Below are 26826 nucleotides of genomic sequence, written 5' to 3'. Positions count from 1 at the left end.
GATTAACATTGATTGCTATAATGAGCAACACATGTGGCTGTAGCTCCTGATTGGTCAGAGGTTAAACTGTCCTATAAAAGGCTGATAGAGGTGACCACACCACATTGTGCCAGTGTGACAAGGGTACATCAAGCAAGTGGTTCACAATTAGCTCGTGTTGGTTAGCAGCAGTGTAGTTTGTTAGCAGCAAAGCTAGCTTTAGACACTGCCAGCACATTGATGACAATGGCTTTTGGGTTGTGCCTCGGGTAAGATGCTTCAATTTTAAATTATAAGCAGCTTGTCATTGGAAAAGTGTACAGTAGCCTATGACTAACACATGCATTGTCTTGTAGTTTGACTGTGTTCCTGTCTATGTGGTTAACTGCAAAATGTGACCAAATTCCCAATGGTAAGAGGTTAAAATCTACAGTAATGCCACTCTACAACCAGAAGCACAAATTAAAATCCAACTTATTTGTTCATACAGGAGTTTTTCATATGGAGTGTCGTGACCGTTACTTCATGATAGCTGTTGATCTCCTCTTCACTGGGAATGACCCTCACTTTGAAGCTGTTGGTGAGTCAATGCACAGCTGTGTTGACGATGGCTTGATTCAAGCCTATTATATTGCATCAAATTACATCCAAAATGTAATGAACTACTGCAACTCTCTTCCAGATGAAACGGGTGTGTACTTCATCACTGAGCAGTATGGAGCCGAGTGTGGCTACGTCATCAATGTGCTCCCTCTCAGGGGCCAACTGGAGCTCCGAGCCTCTTACTTCAGCTGTCACACTGACAACAAAGTGCGTATACGACTAGCTTCTAGTTTTCGTACCCATTTATCCACACATACCAAATTACTATCTGGAGAATAGGTGCAACATACTTCATCTTACTAGTGCTCCAATTCTGCCAACCTCATGTTTGTCTTGTACTGTCCCCTTATTCTTCTGTCAGGATGATGAAGTGTTCACTTTCAATTTCAACCTGATTATAAACCATGAGGAAAAGGAGGTCACACATGCCTTGAACAAGACCTGTTCTCCATCTCTCCCCTGGTCTCCAAGGGAGGTTACCTGTGAGGAAAACTACATGGAAGTAAGCCTGGATACATATAATGGTTAAAAAAAGGGGAAAAAAAACTGGGGTATGTTGAAGCTGCCTGCTAACTCAGATTTTTTTTCTGTAGGTGTCTGTGAGGAGTGACGTAGCCTGTCCAACCAGGACAGAGAAAGACGATTGGGATGACACTGTCCAAACTGTACGTTGACCTTGCCTTCTGGGTAATGTGTAGCATGACTAATAACTGTCTAATTGTGGAACTTTAATCCTTTTCCTAGTCGTACACTTCGGCCACCTCAGACTGGCAGGTGATGTTCCAGAGGGCGGAGCAGGAGTTGAAGCCCATGAACCTCTCTGCCGCTCAACAGCAGGGCTACATGTTTGATCTTACAGATGGGAGGCTTGTATTTCGTACACCGTATGGACAACCTGACTCATTCAGCACTGAGGTAAATCATGGAAGAACTTGTAAAGTTTTGGCCATCGTATTTCAAATTCCCAAATATTAAACTGTAGTTTTATGATGTGAGACATGTTTGCTTGGCATGTGTCTCTCCCCAGGTGAATGGTGTTCCAGTAGAGGTGGTCCATGCGACTCTGTTCTCCAGACAAAGCTGGGTTGTCCTCATGGTCGACCTGGTGGCTGCCTGCTCCACGCGTCAGTATAACAATCATCATTTATGATGATGCTGCTTTTCCCCTTGACAAACAAGTAACACTTCATCTGTAAAATCCACAGATGAAGGATCTTATGATGAAAACTCTGGATACATGATGTGGGAGACCCCTGAGGTGATGCACCCCCTGGTGTCTGGTCTCTACGACACCGAGGTCAACATCGGCGTGGACGGTGAACTTGTGGAGCAGCCAATTGCAGAACAGAGAGGCTACATCGTGGAGAAGCACAACACCACAGTCCACGTCAACATCCCCTACAATGCTGAAGGAGGATACAGGAAGGTTGGGTGAAAAGATGCAGTAAATGGTGGTGAAATGTTTACAGTATTGAACATGACAGCATTTCTTGCGACTTGTCTCTTGCAGAGTTTTGTGGCTGACGAGCTCTACGAGTTTTATGCGTTTCATCTATACTTGGAGAAAATCTCGCTGGATGAGGACCATGTTGACACCAGGCTTCGCGTCCACAGGACACTTAGTACTCCTCTGCTGGCCTGTTCGGTTTTTACTGAGAACAGTAAGTGTCCCACTGACCTACTCTGCCTGTACTCAACCATAATCTAACCACCTGTTTATTTCAGGAACAGTTCAAGAGGAACATGTGTTCACCGTCTACCTGGGAGACGTCCCTGAGGATGTCGAGCTCACTGCTGTGCATCTGAACGGAAAAGAGTTCACACTTCCATTTACCAACACAAGCAGCCACACCATCACAAAGGTTGTTCATCCCAACGACACCCATGGCTACACTCTGAAGGTGCTGTTTGATGACTCTGTTGTCATCCAGCAGGTAAAAGACTTTGAGAGAGCAGCCCCTTTTTTAAATGTCTGAATTAATCCTCCAGCTTGACCAGCCACAATGTATTTTGTCTCCTAGTTCTCCAAAGAAGATGCAGCAATGCAGCTCACACTGGACATCAACTTTACACTGACAGTTGTGCCTGAAAATGAGTCTGTCTTCAACCTGGTATCAGTCGTGGCACTGATGGACGCCTGTAAGTCACTTTTGGACAGACTTGGGCCAAGTCCAAAAAGGTTATTGATTCATTAATCATTACACTGTATCTCACAGCTCCTCCAGTCTTTGATGTCGTCTGCACCGAGTCTGGCATCAGCTTCAAACTGGACCACCGGCCTTTTGACTACCTGTGGTACGTCAGTATCGGCTCTGACCGTTTGACCTCAGAGCTGGCAGCACAGCACGGCTACATCATGAGCAACGACAGCCAGAGCCTGCTGCTCGACGTGCCACTCTACACTGAAGGATATGAATACAAGGTATGAAGATGAGGATAAACTCCTGTTTTGAATGTGGAGAGAATAACCAGGCTGTGATCTTTAGGACATCACTCTGAAGGGATTCCTTGGTACGTTTGAGATCCTGGTGAGGGATCATGAAACATCAGAGGTCCAGAGTTCGACTGTCAAGACTTGTCCGTTCACCTCCACTGAACTCATCAGTAAGAACAACTTCCTCCTATTTACTGCGTTGATTTTGTGGATTTTTCACATTGTGACAAGTTTGATTCGTGTCTCTTCAGTGTGTTCGACCGATGGGAGGATGACTGTGGTGGCTGACTTGTCTACGGCCGCACCAAGTGGACTGAACCCTGCTAGAACCAACCTCATGGACAAATACTGTGGACCCAAAGAAGCAGACAACACCAGGGCTCTCTTCTCTTTCCCACTCAACAGCTGTGGCTCTATAGTCAAGGTAACTGTTGACTCATTTTAATCAATTACACTAACACAACAGTGCCTACAGCATATGCTCCCAAATGTGTAATTGCTTTGTTTCTGCAGCTCAACAAGGAAACTGTGACGTACGAGAATGAGATTTTCTTCAACAAGAAGTTTCAACCTGTGAAGAATCCATCAGATTTGAGCAAGGAGACTGACAGGTGAAAATCTTCAGCCTCTAATCTTTGGCATCTCCCCTAAATCAGCTGTCATGTTTAAACTTGTCCATCTTGTCTTGCAGGGTTAAAATACAGTGTACGTATCCTCTGGCTGGGCTCTATCGTCTCTTCTCCGTGTACAGGTTTGAGTCCGACACAGTTGGCGTCGGCAGCATTGTTCATTCTGCACACTCGACTCAAGGTAGGCGGCTCACCAGTCAGACTGCGTCACATCACACAGTTGGCATCATTTTTTTCTGACTTTTTTTTTGTGTCTGGTCATATTGTAGAGGTACAGAATCCCACCATTGAGCCCATCACAGTGCTTCAGACTCCAGTGCCTGCTACCAGACGCATCACGAGACCTGGTTACCACGCTCCCACTCGGCATATCAAGGTCTCCAGCTACCTGATGAATCTCTCAAAGAAAGGTTGGTGCTTTTTTGCTTACTTGAAATTTAATGTGTATGACATTTGTTAAATCCTGATTTCTGTTCACAGGAAGCAGAGGATCATCACAAGAGAAAGTGACTTCATATCTTAGATGGTGATTAACTTGTGGTGGTTTGTTTTTGTTTTAAAAGAATTGGTCAAATAAACTTGTATTTAAAGAAAAAAATCTGACTTTTCATTAAGTGAAAAACCTTGGATTTCACATGTGTAGGATCTGCCTGATGAGGTTTAGTGAACTCTGAAACTTGTTTGTTAGTATTTTTAAAAAATGCACAAACCTTTACAGTCTGCCATCCATTCACCTCAGTGCTGAATGAGTCAGATTGTACACGGTGTACGAAATGCAAGCCTCCAGTCTTGTAGTCTTTGTGCAAGCTTCAGAGAGGGTCATGGCTGTCAACTGCTCCTCTGCTCAACATCACATGGCCAAGGAAAGAGCCTGTAAAGGAAAACTGATTAATTTCATGCTTGAGTTCATGGGTTGACTGCAAGATTTGCCAACTGAGGTTCCTCTTCACTGATGAGAGATTACAGCTATCATTAAGTAACAATCACAACACTACACCTCAAACTCATGTACAACCCCCTGGCAAAAAATATGGCATCACCACTCTTGATGTTGTCATTAAATCAGACATTCTTTATTCAAAATGCCAACCTTCTGGCTTTAAACTAAAAATGTAATCACAACATGATTTACATAAAAGCCTCCAACTACACAGGTTACATGATGAATCACAATGGAAGTGAGATGACTGAAGAAAACATTTCCGTCATTGATTATGGGGCTGTATGTAAAGTCACAGGGGAGATGGCAGTCATTACATCTTCAAATGCAAAGTTGACAAATTTTGGTCACTTTTCTGATTCCATCAATGAAAGGATGTTTGGCAATATAATTTTTCAAGATCATAATCTTGCCATAGAGCAAAAACCTTAAACTTTTCTTCAAGAAACACAAATGCATAATTTCAATGTCATGGACTATTTAATCTGTGACGGAAATTATAGAAAATGGTCCATGACGAGGCTCCAACCTGCAAAGCTGAGCTGTTAACAGCAATCAGAGAAAGGTGGAGCCAGATTGATTTAGAATATTGTTTGTCACTGGATGAATCCATTCAAAGACTGCAAGCTGTTATAAAATCCAGGGGTGGTGCAACAAAGTACTAGTAGTGTAGTGGTGCAGTGTTTGTTTTTCATGATTCCATAATATTTTTCTCAGAATCGAGTGATACCATATTTTTGTCCTCTGCTGGATCTAAAAAATGAAAGCGATGACCAAGGCCTAAAATTACCTATACAAATAAATACAAAATAAGCAGAATAACAATGTGTTAATTTCTTTAATGTACAGATCCAGTATGCAGAAACAGATGTGCAGAGCATGAGCAGCAGCAGGATGGAGACATGTGTCCGTGTGATCCACACTGAACCTTCAGAGAAGAGACGAGAGTTTAACATCTCCTTCTTTCATTAAACAGTGATACAGTTCATGAATTATCCCTGTTGTTTACATCACACACACCTGTGTTTACAGCTTCCTTGTGTGTTTGTGCAACAGGCATCATGGGTGAGAGGTCCAGAGACGAGTACACAGGATGTTGTATAGAGAGAGCACTAGTGTCGTTCACAGGGTAGCGACACTGGACCGTCAGTCTGAAACAGAAAATACTTGTGTCACACCAGTTTGACTTAAAGACAGACTGAGCTCAGTGTAGTTTCCTCACCTGTACAGGGAGTCTCTGTGTATCACAGGATCAAGCGAAGGTAGAGAGACTCGATCGGCGCTGATCTGGTTTTCATAAACCAGGAAACTTCCTTCAGTCTGAGGAAACATGAGGAGGAGATCAGAACAGAGGCCAGGGTGTATTTTCATCACAGTGTGGACTGTGAATAATCAGAGTTTCTCACGGTGACAATCGTCCCACAGGAGTCCAGGCTGAAGCTGAATAAAGCTCTGGCACCGTCCGTCTCCATGGGAACGCAGCTGCGGTCCAATAGAGCGGTTCGGTTGGGCTGAGTGGGCGGGATGGTGTGGGTGGTGTCGACCACCGCCACCATCCTCCCCTCTGGCAAACACACTGACAGAGACACAGTGCAAACACAACTACATCATAAACCTGCTGATTAAATGTAACAGGAGCGGATTATGAGGTTTTATGTCTCAGACCAACCTAACAGTTCTCGAGCAGGGAAGGTGCACGAATGGACAAGAGTGTCCTGCACTTCCAGAGACGCTGCGTCCACAACGGACACTTCAACTCCAGCAACAAGACCCTGCAACGTCAGCTCCTACAGGGGGGAAAGGTTTGCACCCATGTTCATATTGTATAATATATATTCATAACAGCTGCAGTGGAGTGACAATAGGAGCTTTGCAATGTCAATTATATTGTAAACAAGAATAAACACTGTAGATCTTATTTGTGAGCACTGATGTGAATGTGAAGAACAGACAGAAAGTGGTCACAAGGTGTTTTAATATTCAGCCTGAGAGCACAGATGATATCTTTGTATCCAATTCAATTAGACGGATATGAGACATTAGCTGAGTAAATGGGTGATTAAAAGACAACATATTCAATTAAAAACTTATCTGATCACACTGGAAACGTAATTCAATTAGATGATACTCAAAAGGGAGCTCGTATGGATGAAAGCAAAGATAACTAATAAATACATTTCAAATCACAAGAAGGGAAGATTGACTGACCTCGAACCTGATCCCTGGGCTGTAGACAGGGACCTCCACAGTTAAATACTCCTCCCGAGCCTCCACCGTGAATCCTCCCATCTCCACCAGGTCCCAGTCCAGCTTGCGGGCTCCGAGGAAGAGCTCCCACTGCAGCTCGCCCTGGGCCCCGGGGGCCCCGTGGTGCAGCAGCACCAGCAGGCTGCTCTCTGTGCACTTCCCCTCCAGCGTGGGGTAACGGGGAGCTGCACCGGGACGGACGGGAGATCAGAGACACGTCAGTGGGGCGCTGATGTTTTTGTGTTTTTTGGGGCGGAAGAAATTAGCATTTTGTTGGTTTTTAACAATTTCTCTCTCTCATTTATCAACCACAGTGTTTCCCTGTCGGTTAGTTTGTATCAATTAACTATCATTTACATTCATTTGAGACCTCTACATCTTACTGTTCATATCATGATGAAACGAAGAGACAAACTACAGCAGCATGGCATCAATAAAATAATGAATCAAATGAAAACTTAAACTCAATGACGCACACCATGTTAATCATTAATATGGTGACAAAGTGAAAACACTCACCTGTGTAGTTAACACTGTGTTCTACGGTGGTTTGATGGTAAAACACGTCTCCACTGGGCCAGATGTTAAGTTTAAAGATGAAAGTGAGGCTGTAGGTCTTAAAGCCAGCTCCTATGTGCTGCGATTAGATGGCAGGTCGTTTCAGATACGCTGAACTTCTACGCATGATAAAGCTGCTTCATGTTTGGGGACTCTCACCTCAGGGATTATTTTCGGGTGTGACAGCGGGAAACGGAGCTGGAAGGAGTGGCTCCCGTTAACGTGGGAGAGCCTAGACACCACAAGGTCCGCGTCACCCTGCGTCTGGTGGCTTTGGGTCCAGGTTAAGAGGTCACCACCGCCGTCTACCGTCGCCTTCAGGAGGGAGACATCAGCTGCAAAGGGGCCTAAAGTGACGGAGAATAATCCCTCAGATGGGACAGAACCTGTGGAAGGAGACAGAGAGATGAATAATGGTCTTGTCTTCAAGGCTCCTATTCAGTCACTTTGTTTGGTGTGTAATTAAACAATCTTCTATTAAAGGGATAGTTCAACATTTTGGCAAATTGGCCCATTGTCATAATCCCTATAGTTTTCAGAGTGGGTTCATTACCTTTAATTGTCGGTGCAAGCTATTTTTAGAGTTGTTTTCGAGGCAAATGCAGAGACTGCTTGCTGAAAAACTGCCCCCAACGGGAACGCACATCAGCGGTTTTGCATGAATTTACCTACTGTTCCGTTATTATCTCATAGCGTGGTGAATGTGCAGGTCACAACTTGTCCACCAGAGCGTTTTGGAGTTGTTGGATTGTGTATTTGATGAGTTTGATGAAGGAAACCAAGAAATTCCATTAGCCTCCGTAGCGTAGCTCTGAGCAGCTCGCAGCTCTGCTCCGCCGCTCTAAAAACAGCTGGCACCAACAATTAAAGGTAACAAACCTACTCCTAAAACTATAGGGATTATGGCAATGGGCCAATTTGCCAAAATGTTGAACTATCCCTTTAAAGACAGGCCCACTGATCTTTAATTTGTAAATCGCCTTAAATCAATACCATGATCTCAATGAAAACATGCAGTGAATAAATGTGCTAAACTGAACTGAGGAAGCCTCACTGTTGGTCAAAATGGGCGTTTGTGGGATGGCAGGAGTCTTCAGCAGCCTGAAGGAGCGATGCTGCGTGAGAGGCCAACGCTCGTCCTCCCACTGGCTCATGAGGAACAGATCCACAGACATGGACCGGCTGTACTGTCCCCTCACAACACCACTCTGGAAAAGTGAAACCAACATTGGCCTCTCTTCTATCATTTATTACTCTATATTTTGGATTTTGTTGGGCTTTTATTGTAAAGCCCTCTGTAACACAACCTAGAAAGGTGTTATTAAACACATTGCTTCAGGTTGAAGTACATGATCATAATGGTTATTTTAAGAGTACATGTTATTCCTGTACCTTCATGTGTGCACCGTGGGCTCCCAGAGGAATCCTGACCTCCAGTCGTCCCTCCTGCAGGCCAATCCTGTATCGTCTTTCTTTAATGTCAGATTCACTCAGAACTTGGTTGTTCACACCAAACCGTACGCCTCTGTCCCTGAACTGCCCGTGAACGAGAGGCGACAGAACGAAAGGGACGGTCCACAGCAGGTCAGACCCATCTGTTGTAGCCTCACCTGGGGGTGAGGGGGAGGAGAAGGGAGGGGAGTAGAGTGAGACAGCTCCCTCTGGTCTTTTATCAAACAGCCTAAAAAGATTACACTCTTACTAACTCAGGGAGCAGGCAACGGTGGCGTCAACAGCGAGGGTGCTGCTCTGGAGTCGGTAAAGAACAGCAGCACGGACGACCTCTAAATCCACTCCACTCACCTGGGAAGAGCAGAAACACACACAGCATCCAGAAAAACAAATGAAAAAAAGGCACAAAGTAACTGAACGCTATAGCTTCTTGTCTACCTTCATGAAGTAGGAGAGAGGCGACGAGTAGGGACAGCGGAGGGTCAGACGAGAGCCGCTCAGCGAGACGTGGTAGTGCAGGGCAGCCGCCTCCGTCAGGGACAACACCACGGCTTCTTCTGGAGGCCGCTCTGCTCTGTGGAACATCACGGCCATGTCGTCCTGATGATCTCCCTGCTCCGTGACAAGAGGCGTCCAATCAGCTGCTCCAACAGTGCAGCTACATACCACATTAAAACTAGGGAGGCACGACAACTATTGGTCCACATAAGACCATAAGACCGACAGTGGTTCTAGAATTATCGGCCAAAAGTTTTTTGAGAAATTACTAGAGCCAATTGTTTTGTCTTTCTTTAGAAAATTTTTACCACTTTTTCTAGATGTCTTTTTTTTTTTTTAAAGAAATTTTTACCAGTTTCTTCTAGAATTTTTTTAAAAACAATTTTTTGGAGGAATTTTACCACTTTTTTTCTAGAATACCATTTTTCGAGAAACTTTTTTTCTTTCTTTAGAAATTTTTACCACTTTTTCTAGATTTATTACCGTTTTTTAACTTTTTTTTTTTTTATAGAAATTTTACCAGTTTCTTCTAGAATTTTTTAAAAACTAGCCTATTTTTTGGAGGAATTTTACCACTTTTTTCTAGAATTTTTTTCAAACTTTTTTTTTGAGAATTTTTACCACTTTTTTTCTAGAAATGTTTAAGTTTGTGAAGAAACTATACCAGTTTTTTCCAGAAATGTCTCCACAATATTAACAATATTCATGCCATTGACCCTAATTTGAACATACATTGACTAAAAAAGTAACATTCTTCAGTCTCAGAACAAATAGGCTATTTGTGTATTTCTGGTGTTTGCTTCAAAATTTTTTCCGTGGTCTAATTTGTATCAATTTAGGGGTCCTTGATGTAAAAAAGAACCACTGAGTCATATCATTTGGTTAAGTCAGATTCAGAGCTATAATGTTAAATTCATCTTTACTCTCTACATCTTAGCCTTTCTTAACCTCAGGTGTAGATATAAATGATTAAAAACGTTATCTGTATCGGCATCGGTTATGAGAAGCAGATGGTTATCGGTATCGGTGGGAAAAAAAGTTATTGTGCATCCCTGATTAAAACATCCTGAAACCTGCCTTAGTGTCATTTTTGGATTTCACCATCAGGGCAGGAAGCTGGATGGACACCTACAGGAAGAGAGGAAACACACAGACGTCACACAACTTTACAACCACACCAGCATGAGTCAGAAAAGTTAACCTTCAAAGCTCATTGCACAACTCTTCTCCTCCGCACTAGGCTTCATTCATAATTACAAATCATACAATAGATCAACCAGCTTTTTCAATTATACTTTAATGGATATAATCTTTCATTTGAAATCTTCAATGAGCAGAATCTGCATTTTTCAATATGAAACAGGAAATGACTCTAATCTCCTCCAATCCTCGTCTTTATGGATTCATCCTAATTTCTGGGTCAGACTGCAGACAGAGCATAGATGTGATGACGTTAGTGTTTCACCTCCATGTAGTTTTCCTCACAGACGACCTCTCTGGTGCTCCATCGCCCCTGGAGAGAGCAGTGGAGCTGGAAAGGGTAAAGTCCCACCTTCCCGTCCGCCTGCAGGTTCACAAACCAGACACGCAGGTAGTAGTCTGTCCCCGTCTGCAGGGAAGGGGAGGGGAGAGTCACATGGAAGGCACAATCATACAGCAAAGCATAAAATCTCAGTCGTTTGTACCTGGGTGTGGACGTGACAGGACAGGAAGGAGGCACGAAACACCAGGTCTCCAGCGTCGCTGATTACCACGGTGTAACCACAGAGAGGAGCCTCCTGATCAGACAGGATGTGGTATCCGTACTGGTCTGGAGACGACAGAGAACCAACCACCATCAGAGGCAGGAAACAACCGCTTTCATTGTAGCAGGATGGAGATTAAGAAGACGCAAACCTTCAAAGTCAAAACGGATCTTTGAGCCGAGGAAGCTGGACTTGACGGAGAGCCAGAAGTGACGCTCGAGGCATTTGGTCTGAAAAGTTCCTGGAAATAATGAAAAGTTCATCTTCACTTATTCCATAATGATATAAGTACAGTAAGGGTTTACTGAACTATAAAAAGCAACAAATTGAGGACAGAAGATTCATATATCAACCAATGTTTTGGTATTATATCTAGATGTTCATTGCTTTCAATATAAATATTATTACACATTACATATAAGCAATTTTGCAGATGCACTGTCATATTATTGTGTCGCACACATTTCCAATTGACATATGGTAGGAGGAACACAAAATTAACACAATGATCTGAAACACTTTTACATGTATAGAAAGGTGCATAGATTATTTTCAGCACATACTGCATACTGTAGCCTATTTACCTCCATAGACAGTAAACAAACTGCAAGTGCTTCAGCTGTGACAGACACCATATTTCCCATGTGGTTGAACTTTTAATAATTATATAGCCTAAAAGTGTGTGTACAGTGGAAGGTGATGTATTTTTAGTCACTAGCAGGAGACATGTTATGATGAAGCCGCTCAGTGTTGTTACCTGTCGGTGCTGGGCTGGTGACACAGACAAGAGGCAGCACCACACTGAAATAAACACACATTATCAGTCATTGAACGAGGCCACACTACCTGTTCCCTGTCTCCGTGAAAACTTACCCACATAAAATATGAAAATATGTTATTTTCATCTTGAAAGAGCAAATATTACTAATTATTATTGAGTATAAGAAGCTTATAGTGTCGTTGTCAGTCGTGTTTACCTGAGCAAATGTCGCCATCTTGACAAACTCACCTGTAAAGAAACCAATTAGCACGCACTTCCGGTCTCTTGTGTTGACGCTCTGTAAACGGCTCTATAGATTATATACGTAACTTAAATTCAAATAGTATAAAGTCACAAAAGGATATTTTGGACTCATTTTACATAAATCACTGTATTTGACCTGATATAGAGGAAATAAATGAATAAGTTGTAGACTTTACAGTCTATGGTTGTAGATTAAAATGCGGCCTCACGGTGACACCTGGTGGTCAGAGTGTATCAGTGTCTCTGGTATGAGCTGCACAGGATTGATAGGTTTTTATTGAGCAGCTGTGTAAACAAGCCTGAGGATGTTAGTGCAAATATGAAGTATTGATGATCAGCAATCAATAAATGAAGGGTTTGTGCAATTAAAATTGTAAGTTTAAGTGATATATGGCATTTATTGAATTGATAAGCCTAATTTTAATGAATTAGGGAACCGTTCCTCCATTATATAGTTGTTAATTATGGGTCTATTGATGAATTTTAATGTGATGAGGGAAGATGAAAGAGTTTCTGAGCTGTAGTGATATTCAACCATTGATTTCCATCAAGGCCTCCTGCTGTAGGAGGAGGACTGTCAGCAAATCATGGCAGAGAAATGTGCATCTCAATGAGGCGTATGTCTGAAATGTAGAAAGAAGGATCCCACGGAGTGATATGTAAACCAGCAGGAGGAGCAGCTGCCTGATGAACCACAGATGAAGACGTTTAATTATCCCTGACACACTGTTGACACTGTTTTATATCATGCAGCAGCAGCAGGTAGCCTACCAGAGGTGGCGGAGGTGTGATTTGTGCGATCAACAGTGTTGGAGCTGTCCCCTGCAGCACAGCTGGACGCCTGCGGTCAAGACATCCTCCACTTCTTCACCCCACTAGGAAATGTTACTAAGTCAAGTCTGAGTAATCGGACTTATCAGCAGAGAGTCCTGTGGAGAGGAAACAGGAAAACTCATCAGCCACGGAGAAGGTCACTATCTATTTAAAGAATCAGATGGGGAGAAGACACTGGTTTGACATGTTGCGTGGGAAGAGAAACAAGAAGATACATTTTAAGAACTTTTAAATGTGTTTCTTTGACATTGAATGATTGTATTTTGATTTTGAGGGGAAAAAACTGAGAAATCCCCAAGAATATTTGTGGTTTCACATGTCAGCACAATGTTTGTTTTCCAGCCATAGTCAGCTTCTTTGTTAAAACCTTGTGCTCAAATTACCCACAGTGCAACTCAACCACCAACAGTTCAGTTAGAGATTTGGACGTGCTATGCTACAGCTAAGTTTTTCAATTATCCATCATGTTGTCAGCTGAAACCATTGATCAGACTCCACAAACCTCCCTCTGGAGCCAGAAAAGGTTTTCAACATCCAAATATCAAAATAAATCCAGTCTCCTCCAGGGTCAGATGCTTGTTTTCCACTGACCTAGACAGCTTTTCTTTCCAAATTAGTCACTTAGTTCTCTCCTTTATTCATTTATTTTATTTAATTATTTTTCATTGTAAAGCGACCTTGGGTTTCTTGAAGGGCTTTATATAGATTTAAGTTATTATTACAGCTGGTTCTAAGGCCCAAATCTGGCCCACATACAGCACGACACTCAATCAAGTCCAATTTTGGCACACAGAGGGAAAATGTTGCAGTTGTCCGACAACACTGGAGGTTAACACTACAGCCTGACATCTGCCAAGATGTGGAAGTGTATGGGCTGGACTCGGGCCAAGGAGCCACCCACACTGGGCCAGAGGTTGCAGTGGAGCGCCCTAAGTCTCATAAACCCATAAAATTGATTTAGAAATTGACATCTCATGACCACTAAGTTAGATTCTATGACCTTTTGGGGGCCCAGAACCCCAGGTTGACAGGCACTGACCTATAGAATAAAGTTTGTCCAAGCAAATTTCCATCAGTATGATAAATAGTAGTCAATAGTAATGTTGTGACAGTTTGTATACTGCAAATCAAATTAAACCTTTATTCTCACTTTGTACAGCCAACCCATGATACATAAGATTAGTGATGGGCCCGTTCAATAATACTATGTATTCTTCTATTAGACTGATAGAAATTAGCTTGGATGCACTTTAACTAAATAGCCCCCCACTCCTCTGACATCTTATTATAAGGGTTGAAACTGTAAATCCAGACCAGATGTCCTCTTTGGTGTCCGGCCTCTTCATATCCAGACTGCAACAAAACACTTACATCAAGTTGTTTCCAGTCTGAGGTGTAGGTAGATGATCATTTTCCTTGTTTATTTCCCACTGACTCAGAGTGACAGCATGGAGGGTGGTGGTGTGTGTTATGTGTGTGTGTGGAGCCGGTCAGCAGTGTCCAGGCTGCCTCATTAACATTTGAGTCACATTGTGTCATTAACAACTTTGCACAGCGTGAGGAGGTCGTGCTGTGCAGGACACCGACGAGGCCTGTGCAGCTAATTATGAGTGACAGGAGTGAAGGAGTGCGCTGCCGTCCAGTTTTCTCTTTATTCTTCTGTTTTTTCTTTCTTTCTATAAAACACTTAAATTTAAACTTATGATTATTGGTTTACCCAAGAGTCAGGTCTTTGTTGGATGTGTTATAGCTGAGAGCTGCTGCGTCCATGATGCTGTCCTGCCGGCCTAACGATGACCTCATCTTGACCAGTGACACACCTCTTCATCCCCTCACTGCCATTCTTCCTCTCCACCAATCACGTCCTCCGGTTGGCTCCAGAATGAGGAGGATTTGAGGATGAAGGGACGTATTTATCAGCTCAACACTCCCCACTCAAACGTCCAGCTCTCACACCTTTCACTGATTGGTTAGAGGTCACATATTTTTATATATTTTTTGGGGACTTTTACAGCTTTGGACATCATCTGAAAGGAGCATCAAGGGATATAAGAAGAGGATTGTTGTGTTGTTTTTCTTGTTTGAGGTGGAGATGCTCGTCTCTCAGGTGCAGGTGCTTCTCCTGGCTTTGTTTTCCTCTGTGGTGCTGGTGCAGGTCAGCGGAGCTCCACACAGAGACATGCAGACAGAAATACTGAGAGCCGACTTCACAAACAACAAGGTAACTCACTGATATATCTCACATTTTACTGATTTTACTCACTCAACTAAAGGAAATACTTTACGGGAGATAAAATATCAACTATTTGATGTAGGATGTGGTGATTTTTTTTTACCTTTTTCCTTCATGTCAAACTTGAAACTAGAGTCTAGGGAACTTATTTTAGTTGCCGTCCCTCCTTTCCTTTTCCATCTTTAGGATCTCACTCAGTTGCTCCTGCTGAAGTTTATGTCTGAACTGATGGCGGCGAGAGCAGAACAAGTTCTCCCCGGGCTGCAGGAGGAGGAGGAGGAGGAAGAGGAGCTGGGAGTCAGGGAGCAGCTGATGCGGCGACACATCCCCCTCTCCCAAAGGGAGCGCAAAGCCGGCTGCCGCAACTTCTTCTGGAAGACGTTCACCTCCTGCTAACACAAAGAGTGTGTTTGTGTTGTTTTAACCTGTGCTTCCTTCCATGTTGGCTCACTTTGTTGTAACTGTCATTTACTGCGAGATGTTAAATATAATATATATATATTTTAAGATTGGTGTCTAAAATAAACTTTTCTGATTTAAAGAGTGTGTTTGTGATGATTTTTTTTTTGTATTTAAAGGGATAGTTTTAAAAATTCAAATTTCACTCATTATCTACTCACCCTCATGTCGACTACGGGCTGGGAGAATTTTCAGAGTCCTCCGTGCCTTCTCTGAGTTACGGGGGGGTCTGTGCAGCAGTATTTGTCCATATAATGGTTGTGAATGGATACCACTTTTCTTAGTCCAAAAAGACACACCAAAAAACATCCAAATACCTCCATACTGCTCGTCTGTAATGTCCCTCTTGTATCGAAGCCCCGACATGAGAAATTGTTCCGAAAAAAAAAAGTCTATATTTTAAGCTTGTTTGTTGCGGAAGCTCCCAGTGTCTCAGTTCACTGCTCTTCCTGTGTCAGTGCAAATCTCGCGTGATTTGCACTAACCGGTTGAACAATTTCTCATGTCGGGGCTTCAATACAAGAGGGACATTACAGACGAGCAGTATAGAGGTATTTGAATGTTTTTTGGTGTGTCTCTTTGGACGAAGAAAAGTGAGCTCCGTTCACAACCATTATATGGACCACCCGGGACTCCGAGAAGGCACGGAGGACTCTGAAAATTCTCCCAGCCCTTAGTCGACATGAGGGTGAGTAGATAATGAGTGAAATTTGAATTTTGGGTGAACTATCCCTTTAAGAGGAACTTCAGAGAAAATTATTATCTTTTGAAAAATGATGTACTGTATAAAAAAAAATGACAAAGAGCCTGATGAACTTGCTGACATTTTAATAAACAATTATGTTACTACAACCTGCATCAGGAGAAAGAAATCCATCCGTGGGTTCACATGCTCTCCCATCCATGTAACTAACCTGTCGTTTCTACTAATAATCTGTCTATTCAGTACAAAGTGTCGTCCTTCTCCTCAGCGAGGGGTGGAAGGGGTGGGGGGACTCATCAGCGGACTGAAGTCTGCTGCTGTACCGTGGCTCCTCCTGATCTACGAGCTCCGACTCACAGCGTTTTTCCAACAGTAAGGCTGATGAGCGGATGACTTGGCATGATTCAGGATGTTAAAAAATGATGAAGAAAAACAAAAAAAGACACATCTGAGTATTAATGAAATGATTGGTGGTAAAAAGCTGAGTAACGCTAATAAGAGTATTTACAAATTGTGAGATAAATTAACAAGTGATGAAAACTCTGAACCGTTTTAGCATGAGCACAAAAAAAAGGAGAAGAGAAAAAAAAGCACAATTCACAGACAAAGTCAGTTTCAATAAAGGGATTGTTATGAAACTGAATGACATCCTTGAGGTAAGGCTTTGCAATTTCTAGCCCTTTAAGTTACACATGTACAAAATGAGGACGGAGAGACACAATCGTAACAAATACTGGAGCTCGTTACTCTAATAATATGACGACGAGTGCAAGGATGAACAAATATAACCTCCACATGTGAAGACTTCAACTTTTTTTTTTTCCTTGTGGGGAAGAAATACCTGATATTAAACTGTAAAAAGTATTTCTCCTTGTTTAAGTGAAATTTACCTAATAAACTTTTGAATTTACAAACTTCACTTTCATAATTTCCCTCACATTCACAGACGCTTCACAGGAGGCTCAAGCTTCATATAGCAGGATGCTTTCAAACGACCAACACCCTGTTTTTCCTTTAGACAGAAGAAAGCGTTTGACTTCATTGCACCATCGTCTTCAATGTAACAGTCAAGTATCAACAAAACAACAAATATCAAACAAAACCAAAGCAGGACCGTGTGTCGTAGACATTCAAAAATATAATTCTCGATGTTTTGTTTTTTAAATGGCCAAAATCCTGTTATGAGCTTTGATTTGTCAACTAAACATGATGTTGTAACAACTGAGCGATGATCTGTTCGAGCAAATATTGTACTAGTGTTCAATAAAAGTTAAAGAGAATTAAAAAAAAACAAAAGTGTTGTGGGTTGAAAAGTGAACTACACATTCCTTTCGTCTACATTTCTTGTTCTATGAGGCTACTGCACTACAGGCTACATGCTGTTCAAACCAGTCTCCCTGTCAAACCAAAGCAGTCTGTTATGTACACTCACAGTTGTTGCTTTATGTGCTTTAAAAAAAAAAAAAAAAACTGAAAAAAAAAACCAACGCTTTGCTTTGAGGCAGTTCTGCACTTTAGAGTTTTACAAATGTACAGGTCCCAGCGCTCGGACGAGCCGTCATCCTCGTTCAAAAAAAATACGCGCTTGAATCTGTGATGTCCCTCTGTTCTTTAATAATCAAAGTGTCGATAATGTGCAAGCTAGATGAAAAGTACCGGTGTGAGTTACAAACGGAGTGTGGAGCCCAAGCTGCCTGCAGGTCAGGCTACTGTCGTTCCAATACTGAACTAAAAAGGTGAAAAGCAGTGAAAGTTGTGTACCGACAAAAAGAAAAGCTCAAAATGTGAATCTGAACGACAGGAAATCAACGAGGTGGTGCAACAGAAAATATGACACTGTAAATGAAGCTGCAGCTGCGGACCGACAGAGGGAGCTATAGCGACGCTTGTCAACTCATGATCGGGAGAAAGCAAGACATAGAAAACACAAAAGTAATTCACTTGACAGAACAAAGCCGGAGGACGTCCTGTCCTGTCCTTCCTGTCTTGTCCTGTCTGTGCAATACGCCGGCCGGTTCATGGGAGTGCTGTGTTAGCAGTCGGTGGAGATTTTGGCTGACAGGTCCTGGATGCGGCGGGCGCTGCAGCTCTTGCACAAGATGTGGCCGTCCAGCGGGTAGCAGCCCCGGCCCTCCCCTTCGGACGACAGCAGGAGGCCGCATTCCTGATCAACACAGACACTCCAGTCAGTTCCTCTGCACGCTCTCGCATGGGACTCACACTGTAAATATTTGTAGGACGGTAACAAATCCAGCCCCACTCTAAACCCTCTTTGATTTTTCCCTGCACAGAATATGGTGATATATGATAATTTAATCCAACAGTTTCCAGGCAAGTAAAGAATTTTTCCATTAATTATTTTGAGTCTTATGAACTTCATAAGTACCTGAACAGTTTTAAAGAAACTTTTGGGCTTTTAAACCCATTAACTCTTTAACCTATCAAAAGCAACTTTCAGATAGATAAATAGATCTATAAAACTAATGCCTTTGAAAGAGTATGGAAACCATCTCTTGATTATATTAATGTAAATCCTTCTGCAATAATGACCAGAGCATTTGTATAGAAAAACTGTATTATTTTTCATTATTTAGCTCCCATTGTATTATCACCCTGTGCTGTTTAATGTACCTGTCACATTTACCCGGAACTGATCTTTCTGTTTGTGTTTTTGGTTTCTATGTTGTTATTCCCAGCTTGTTTTTGTTTGATTATTAATAAAAAAATTAATAAACACGTGAAAAAAGAAAAGAAAAGCAACTTTGTGGTATTTATAGATTTATAAATCTCACCTCACAGACGTAACAATTGACATGGAAGCTCCGGTCCAGAGCCACTATCCTGACGGTCTCCTCCTGGCCCCGTTCAGGCATGATAGGCTCGCCGCACACCGAGCAGCGAGGGGCGTACTTCCTGTCCGGGCACAACAACAACAACAACAACATTGAGGAATGAGGTTTACACTTTACTGCAGATCAGCGACACTTCTCCTCTGTGTCTCTAACACTCAGTGTGGAGCGCGACTGTGTTCGTACCTGTGAAAGTCGTCTATGCAGTGGATCTGCGAGGTGGCGTCCACGGTGAAGGGCACGCCGTCCAAGCAGCAGTTGCACACCACGCAGTTGAAGCAGCGAGGGTGGTAGGCCTTTCCCATGGCCCGCAGGATACGGTCCAGGATGGGCTTGGAGCACTTTGAACAGCGCTCTAGTGTGCTCTAAACACAAAGAAAGAAGAAACAGCAGGAGATGGAGAGTCAATGTCGCTGTTCATCTCAAAAATATAAATCTTTAATCGCACCGTAGATCCTTTACTTACAATGTAACAACTCTCGCAGTAACTCTTCTTGTCCAGGGCGTAGAACGGTTGCCCTCGGAGACGGGCGTGGCAGGTGATGCATGTGAAGCACTCCACGTGAAACACCTGCTCCATGGCGATGCAGCCGCTGCCGTCTCCGACCACGTTGTCACCACAGCGGGCGCAGCGACCTGGATACAAGACGGTCAAACATCAGTTTCGAATGTCAGAAAGCAGGTTTTGTGGCGTCGTGAGTTATTGATGCTCTGAGACGAGACCGTACCAAAGTACTCCTCTGCCGGTGGGTGGTTCATGTCGTACACCAGCTTCTTAGTGAGTCGGTCCAGCTCTTCCTCGGGCCTGGTGGCGGCTATTCCCTGCTGGAGAGGAGCGGAACCATGAAGCAACTGAGAAACAGAAATAAAACACGCTCTTAGCTCTTTTGCAATGCATCGTTATTTTAACATTCATCATATTTAAAGCATCTCATCACTTTTCAGGGTGTTTAAAGAGGAACTAAGCAGGATTATTCCCGTAGCTTTGCTAAATTGTTACCTTCATAGGCTCCGTAACCTGCAATCTTTTGTTTATGACAGTTAAGACTACACAAATACACACGTCGTAAGAGCGTATAATTATATAACGTTATCTACTGCTCCATGTTTTGATTTTTCGCCGGCTTCGTTGTAAACAAATGCACATGGCCGAGAGGAGGGTTAGCGAAACAGCCGAAAAGCGACCAGACTTGCATAGTTCCCCTTTAAATTCAAACATGTTGTGCTCCTACCTTGCTGGACTGATAGGCAGGACTCTGAACGGCTCCTGGTTGGTTATTCTCCATCCCTCTCTTCATCATCGGACCCTGGCTGACTCGTCCTCCGGCCCCCGAGCCGCTCCCCTTGTACACCGCCTCCGAGTGCAAATCCTGACCCTGTGACCCCGGGTGCTGCGGGTACCAGCCCTGAGGACTTGCCTGAGTCTGGGGCGGGGGGCGCGACACGTGCTGGCGAGGAGGGGGCGGGGTGTAGGCCTGTTCGGCCTGCCTCCCCGTCTGCGAGTAGGTGACGGGCTGCGCCGTCTTGACCTGGACGCTGAACCGGGGCCCGGTGGGGGTGGAGGCGGTGGTGTAGGAGGCCGGGACGGGCTGGGGGTAGGGTTTCGGGGTCGGGGAGGGGGAGTAGTAATCCTGCTGGTGGGAGGTGGCGTACTGAGGCGCCTGGTGCTCGCTGGGGTACGGGGGCGCCGGGTGGTACTGACTCTGGGGGTGGGGGGGGTAGCCCATCGACGGCCGACCCTGAGGCGGAGCCGCACTCTGGTGTGCAGGTTTGTAGTGATCCCCTGAGAGGTATTTGTTGTAAGGCACATTGTCGTAGAGCTGCGGGGAGACGGCGTTCATAAAGTGAGACACTGACGGAAGAGTTTATGGTTCTGAAACTCAAAAAAAGCAACTGATTCACATGCAGCGAAACATAACGGTGTGTTTCCCTACTTGTGTGCTGTTATCCTGTGGGTGGCTGTCCAGATCAGCGAGCATGCTGGTGAGGGAGTCAATGTCCGCATCGATTTTAGAGTGATAGCTCACTGGCTTCTCAGGACCACGGTGCTGACATCACAACAGCGTTAGAAACATGTTACTAGATTAGAACCGTGAAGTCAAAACATCAATAAAGTGTTATTGTGTCATGTTGTCAACACTTTCACACCCCTTCCCCCCCTAGTACGTCTCCATCAGTCGGAGGTCAGGGTGTTAGTATGTACCCACCATCAGCTCGTAGCTGTCCATGTGGGGGCTCCAGTTGCGCTCTTCCTTGGGCCCATGTGGAGGGGGGTAATAGTGATCACTAGAGGGATGATGGATCGGTCCACCTATTGATTAGAGAACAGATATTGTAGTTTCTTAACAACATCAGAAGGCAGATCTTCTTTAAAAGGGATAGTTCAACATTTTGGCAAATTGGCCCATTGCTATAATCCATATAGTCATAGCAGTAGGTTTGTTACCTTTAATTGTCGGTGCAAGCTATTTTTAGAACGGCGGAGCAGAGCCGCAGGCTGCTCAGAGCTACGCTACGGAGGCTAATGGGATTTCTTGGTTTCACTCATCAAACTCATCAAAAACACAATCAAACAACTCCAAAACGCTCTTGTGGACAAGTTGTGATCTGCACATTCACCACACTATGACATAATAAGAGAACGTTAAGAGACAGAGTTGTTTTCGAGGCAAATGCAGAGACTGCTTGCTGAAAAACTGCCCCTAAAAATATCTTGCAACGAGAAATAAAGGTAACGAACCTACTGCTATGACTATAGGGATTATAGCAATGGGCCAATTTGCCAAAATGTTGAACTATCCCTTTAAACACTCATGTCATATTCTTTCAAGTCTGCCCTAAAAGCAGTACTGACATGACCGTATGTGTAGAGAGGTAGCATCATTAGACACAGAAGTTACGTCAGTTACAGAATATGTCAACTATGGCTGTGTGACCCTGTGGTTCCCACTTTTGGTGTAGATAAGAAAAGATCAATAAGCTCAGTTACACCAACTCATGATGCTGCCGTGAGGAAGGAGAAGTTTTTATATAGTGCCGCTTTTCACACAATGGCAGTAATTGTACTCTCATTCTAAGCAGTGATAGGGAAGTACATGATGTGTCGGGGCGAATGCAGTGTGAATCAACTAAAGCGAATGTTTCAAAAACTGAATCTTCACAGAGCAAAAGTTTGAAAAGAGTCTGGAGGTCCATGTGTGTGTTTACATACGGTCTTACCTGTGGGTCCAGTGGCCATGTACCTATTGGCCATCTCGCCTCCTCCTCCACCGTTCTGGTCGTAGCCACCATATTTTGGCCGGAAGTCGGACACGCCCTTTTTGTTGGGGGCTCTGTAGATCGCTGACCCAGCAGAGTGGGACATCTGTGGGACGGCTCGCTCTGGGCTGTCCAGAGTCCTCGGAGGAAGCCAGGTGGGACCGGACATGGCAGGCTTCTGGGGTCAGGAAGAGGAAGGAAAAAATGTTTCTGACAATAAAGTTTGTTTTGTAAAATAACCGCTGCATGCTTTGGTGACGGCACAATGGCGTCCCGACTGTTTAGTGACTGTGCATCATGACTTATGTTTTTCAGCTTTTAGCCGTGATTTGCATGAACACAGCTGGAGCTGCTGTGTGTGTATTTTCGTCATAGGTAACCAGTGGAAACTGAGGGATGCCTCGGACTTTGTTTCCTATGGCAACGGAGACACACAGTTTGAACAATAGGTTCCTAGTTGAGGAGCAGGAAGAGAGGGGCCATTCTGAAAGGCATGGGGATTTCCAGCCGGCTCACACATTGCCCCAAAACGTGTGTGCGTGTGTGTTTTTGTGTGCCTCGAGACACAAACACTTATGCACAAAAAAAAAGAAAAAATATCTCCGGCACTCACGCTGTACACACACACACACACTCCTACAGATACACAAACAGGTGCAAATTTGTGGGTATCCTTTTGCCTGTTATCCCCCCACAATGGTTATTGTCTCTGGGTGTTTACACACCCGTATCATTGATTTCCAAATAAAGCGAGAGACAAAAACAAGGCAGGAAACGTTGTGTAATGATATGTGTCTGTACACTTGTGAACACCTGGCTCATAACAATATATTATGTATTCTCTGTGGGATAAATAACAACACTGGAGCACACAGCTGAGCTGAAAAAGTGCTGACTTGTACCAGACTGGTTTTTACAGAAGGAAATATTCAACTAAAAAACACCAGTTTATATTTCAATGCATGTTATTAAAGTGTTGGATTTTTTTCTGAAAGGGAAATGGGTCGGGTTAACTCTGAATATGAGTTTGTGATGGACTTCTATGGGGGTATATAAAACGTGTAACTAAAAATGAATTATGATTATGAATCTGTGCGCAAAGGAAGAGAGCTTAAGGATGAACTGTGCCACCGTGTGATTGACACGATGCCCAATGGACTGCAACAAATCTGCATTGTGGAGGAGAGGAGAAATTAATAGCCCTTTCAGATTGATTGTATGTGGGTTGTGTGGTCGTCCTAAGTCCTTGTCAGTAAGAGGATTATAATGATGGATGAGAGGATGATGCAGCTGCACTGAAATACAATGCTTCAATACAGGTTTTAAGCCTTTTTGTTTCTTTTACACGTTTTTTATTCCCTTTCCTTATTATATGTGTATATGAGATAGATGTTACTACTATGACACCATGCAGTGCCAGCATGGGTCAAACTGCCCTCACACACTCATTATGTGGAGGAAAGTGTGACCACCACCTCCACCGTCGACCTGAATTGAGCTCCTGTCTGAATCCGGATGAACACACACTCAAATCCGAGGATGTCTGGGCCAGGAAATTAATCTCAGCGGTTTTATCACTCTGCTCAAAGCCAATGGGAGGTTGTCGAGTGATAAAAAAAAACAAAAAAACACACACATACATCTCTATGTATTTCTCCATCTATCACTCTTGCTGCATGCAAAGGAGGCGCAGCAACTCATGAAATGTCAAAGTTGGTGACAGTGACAAGACTCAAGCGAGTGAGAATAAACAAAGTGGACATCCGGTGGCTTTTTTTATTTTTATGTTTAAAAAATAAAACGCACACCTCACGCGTTTCAGCATCACGGAAAAGCGATTGTAAAATGAACAGCAGCACAGCAACAAACTAATACCAGCTGCAAATTTGACTGAGTCATCCTGAGTCATTCCCATTCCCAGTCTCTCACACACACAGTTTGCTCATTCAGTAACAATCGGGCTTTTATTTTGAAGGAGACAGACTAGCTATAATTAGCTTTGCATGTTTGACACAATGTGGCAAAGTGTGGCAGTGAAACTGAACGAAATGACAAGACAACAACAACAACATGACTATGAATCACTATCTCTCAGGAAATGGGACAAAGAAACAACACAAAACAGATCCGCAAACATGAACTCCAGTCGACATTAGCAACCTATTAGCATTTCCTACCTTTTTTTTTACAGTACCTTTTACAGTGCCTCCCCTCTTCTCTTCGGTCTCATCTACGAAACAAGAACAATATAAAATGGGTAAATAATGAAACAAAGACGACAGATTAGAAACACTTCAGTGTTTTTGTTTTTCTCCCCCGGTTCGAACGTTAACGATAGTTCCCGTTCGCGAACAGTAACGTCTCCAACGGACCAACAGAAACCAACTGTCCAGTCGGTTACTTCATCCAGTTTTGTCCTTTTAGCGTCATATACGGGCAAAACACACCGCTAACGTGACAAAATAACCCATAATGAGTGATAATTAGCGACAATTAACTTTAATAACAGGCCTGTTTACTTGTTTGCTAGCCTGTTTTGAACTCGCAGCAGAGCTCGTGCCTTGCCCCCCCGGGCTAACTTTAACACAGACCGACAGACAGCCGATAGAGAAGAGGAACCGGTGGAAATAACAACCGACACCTACCGCCCGAGCCGAGCCCCACAACCACAGCCCACACCTCCGACTAAACGTCCGCAGCTCGGTGAAAGTTATCCCCCAAACTACTTTCTTTTAGCCTCGGCGTCGTTAACCTACTTTGTCGCGGATCCTGAGGCCTTCAGCAGCAGCAGCAGCTCCACTGCGTTCCCGACGTATGACGTAGCGGCTCCCTCTCTCTGTCTCTGTGTGTCTGTGTGTGTGTGGTGAGCGGTGGGGGGTCTGTCACACACACACATCAGCAAATAAAAATACAGAGCCCAGCTCTACTGTACACACTGTCCTACTTTATTTTATTAGGGAAAAACGATAACAATTTTGCAGTTAAGTCATTTATATCCATAATAGTAAATTACATCCATGTTTCTTATTAAGTGGAATCTGTGAAAGCTGTTTATCATAGCTTTCACTGTAGTTTGTAGTTTCATTCTCTTAAAGCAGAAGTAAGTGATATATTTGTGTAAATATAAGTCTTAAATAGTTATATCTTTCGACAGCAATCACTTACATAGAGTGTTTGGACCAAAACACGGGTCTCTCAGTCCCTCTGCTCTGCTCTGAGCCGAGGAGAAAACATTTCTCGTATCCTACAGTTTTTATCCAATGAGGAGAGAGAACGGCATGAAGGGCTGTGTGTGCAGCCAAGGGACGCCGTGAATGTGGTGACGTAGGGACGAGGACTGTTATGGTGCGTTCAATGAAACTCGTAACTCGTGATTTTCCGACCTGTGAAGTGGTACCAGTTCGATCTGGTACGAGTTCACAGGTCGGAAGTTACGAGTGGCCGCTATAGTGCACTTTCACCGGTAGACAGGTCGGAAAAACACGAGTGGGTTGCCTGGAACGCTACAAAGTCGTAAGTTGTGACTTGAAGATGTAATTTACGGTTTCAAAAGCCAGCCTGGAACGCAGCATTGGCCAAAACGACCGGATCGCTTACTTCTGCTTTAATACTAGCCTACTGTTTTTTTAAAAATATACATTCATTCATTTCATGCAGAAGCTAGAAACCCCACATAAAGTTTGATTTCTTTTTTTGGATGAACTATGAACATTTTAAAGTTCACTTGTTCAAAAAATGATCTGCCACTCCATTCATTTGCAGACTAAAATAGATATAGCTAACTAAGTAAATAAAATGGTAGTGTCAAGTGTAACCTGAATGTAATAAAATTCAGCGGATACATATAGATCACATACTGTAGCCTACATAAGAAAGCCTAAATCCTACATGAACATAGTTTATTGGTTGCAGCTGTAACTCAGAATTAAACTAAATCCTAAACTAGATAATGTGTCCTACTACTTTTTTTTTTTTAAGATGCATTATTGTTATATTACTGTATACGGTATGCATGAGTAAAAAAACACAAACTGAAAATTGGTTATCAAATTTATGCATATAGCTGTGAAGTAATCTTTTCTCGACTTGCTGAACATTTTGTAAAAATGCCACTTTGGTCAATATTTGAAACACAAACGATGCCAACCCCAGAACATGTGTTTTACATGTTTTATTAAGCATTAGTCAACTGCTGTTAAAGTTTCATTTACTTTTATTGTGCTGACATTTACAGTTATTTCATTTGAGGTTTTGATTGTAGCAGCTTCTCATTGATCATGCTGAGTTGTTTTTTTCTTCCTCTTTTGTTTACCACTCTGCACCCAGCAGTGGTTTATGAAGGTCATGCGGTTGCTTTATTATTTTGCGGTTCATGAGATTT

At 43.3% G+C, this 26826-nt stretch overlaps 4 protein-coding genes across 10 annotated transcripts; 2 read left to right on the top strand and 2 right to left on the bottom strand.

Annotated features, from left to right (window-relative positions):
- The first annotated feature begins 92 nt into the window (after positions 1–92).
- On the top strand, positions 93–4198 carry LOC146969285 (uncharacterized). Of its 2 annotated transcripts, XM_085806161.1 has the most exons (19): positions 93–248; positions 336–391; positions 470–559; positions 662–789; positions 944–1084; positions 1176–1247; positions 1327–1497; positions 1610–1706; positions 1788–2008; positions 2093–2243; positions 2308–2516; positions 2604–2721; positions 2799–3004; positions 3069–3186; positions 3268–3440; positions 3530–3627; positions 3708–3826; positions 3915–4055; positions 4126–4198. In XM_085806161.1, exons 1-19 carry the CDS (start codon positions 220–222, stop codon positions 4173–4175), a joined length of 2388 nt encoding a protein of 795 aa, XP_085662287.1. In that variant the 5' UTR covers positions 93–219; the 3' UTR covers positions 4176–4198. The 2 variants fall into 2 exon arrangements, with proteins under 2 accessions (XP_085662287.1, XP_085662288.1); XM_085806162.1 differs by lacking the exon at positions 336–391 and having other exon boundaries at positions 103–248.
- Positions 4199–4857: 659 nt separating this feature from the next.
- On the bottom strand, positions 4858–12049 carry LOC146969284 (uncharacterized). The gene is made up of 19 exons (XM_085759377.1): positions 11959–12049; positions 11843–11886; positions 11237–11326; positions 11026–11150; positions 10806–10949; positions 10414–10468; positions 9281–9450; positions 9097–9193; positions 8783–9000; positions 8445–8598; positions 7550–7776; positions 7352–7469; positions 6794–7017; positions 6255–6372; positions 5992–6161; positions 5808–5905; positions 5606–5736; positions 5409–5513; positions 4858–4865 (listed from the first exon to the last, which is right to left on the bottom strand). Exons 1-19 carry the CDS (start codon positions 11988–11990, stop codon positions 4858–4860), a joined length of 2328 nt encoding a protein of 775 aa, XP_085615503.1. The 5' UTR covers positions 11991–12049.
- Positions 12050–14609: 2560 nt separating this feature from the next.
- sst5 (somatostatin 5) lies at positions 14610–15572 on the top strand. The gene is made up of 2 exons (XM_085759045.1): positions 14610–15164; positions 15363–15572. The coding sequence occupies exons 1-2, from the start codon at positions 15036–15038 to the stop codon at positions 15570–15572; spliced, it is 339 nt and encodes a 112-aa protein (XP_085615171.1). The 5' UTR covers positions 14610–15035.
- Positions 15573–16446: 874 nt separating this feature from the next.
- On the bottom strand, positions 16447–25259 carry trip6 (thyroid hormone receptor interactor 6). Of its 6 annotated transcripts, none has more exons than XM_085806429.1 (11): positions 25091–25259; positions 24640–24675; positions 22407–22623; positions 21395–21498; positions 21122–21235; positions 20420–21007; positions 19916–20039; positions 19654–19823; positions 19374–19552; positions 19131–19251; positions 16447–18502 (listed from the first exon to the last, which is right to left on the bottom strand). In XM_085806429.1, the coding sequence occupies exons 3-11, from the start codon at positions 22612–22614 to the stop codon at positions 18371–18373; spliced, it is 1740 nt and encodes a 579-aa protein (XP_085662555.1). In that variant the 5' UTR covers positions 22615–22623; positions 24640–24675; positions 25091–25259; the 3' UTR covers positions 16447–18370. The 6 variants fall into 6 exon arrangements, with proteins under 6 accessions (XP_085662555.1, XP_085662554.1, XP_085662556.1 ...); XM_085806428.1 differs by having other exon boundaries at positions 25202–25259; XM_085806430.1 differs by having other exon boundaries at positions 19916–20012; positions 25202–25259.
- Between the last annotated feature and the right edge of the window lie 1567 nt (positions 25260–26826).

This window comes from Trachurus japonicus, chromosome 18 (genome assembly GCF_045865225.1).
Source record: "Trachurus japonicus isolate A0001 chromosome 18, Traja_1.0".
NCBI classification, from domain to species: domain Eukaryota; kingdom Metazoa; phylum Chordata; class Actinopteri; order Carangiformes; family Carangidae; genus Trachurus; species Trachurus japonicus.
Note: the sequence above shows the minus strand (reverse complement) of the source record. Positions and strands in the feature narration are given on the sequence as shown.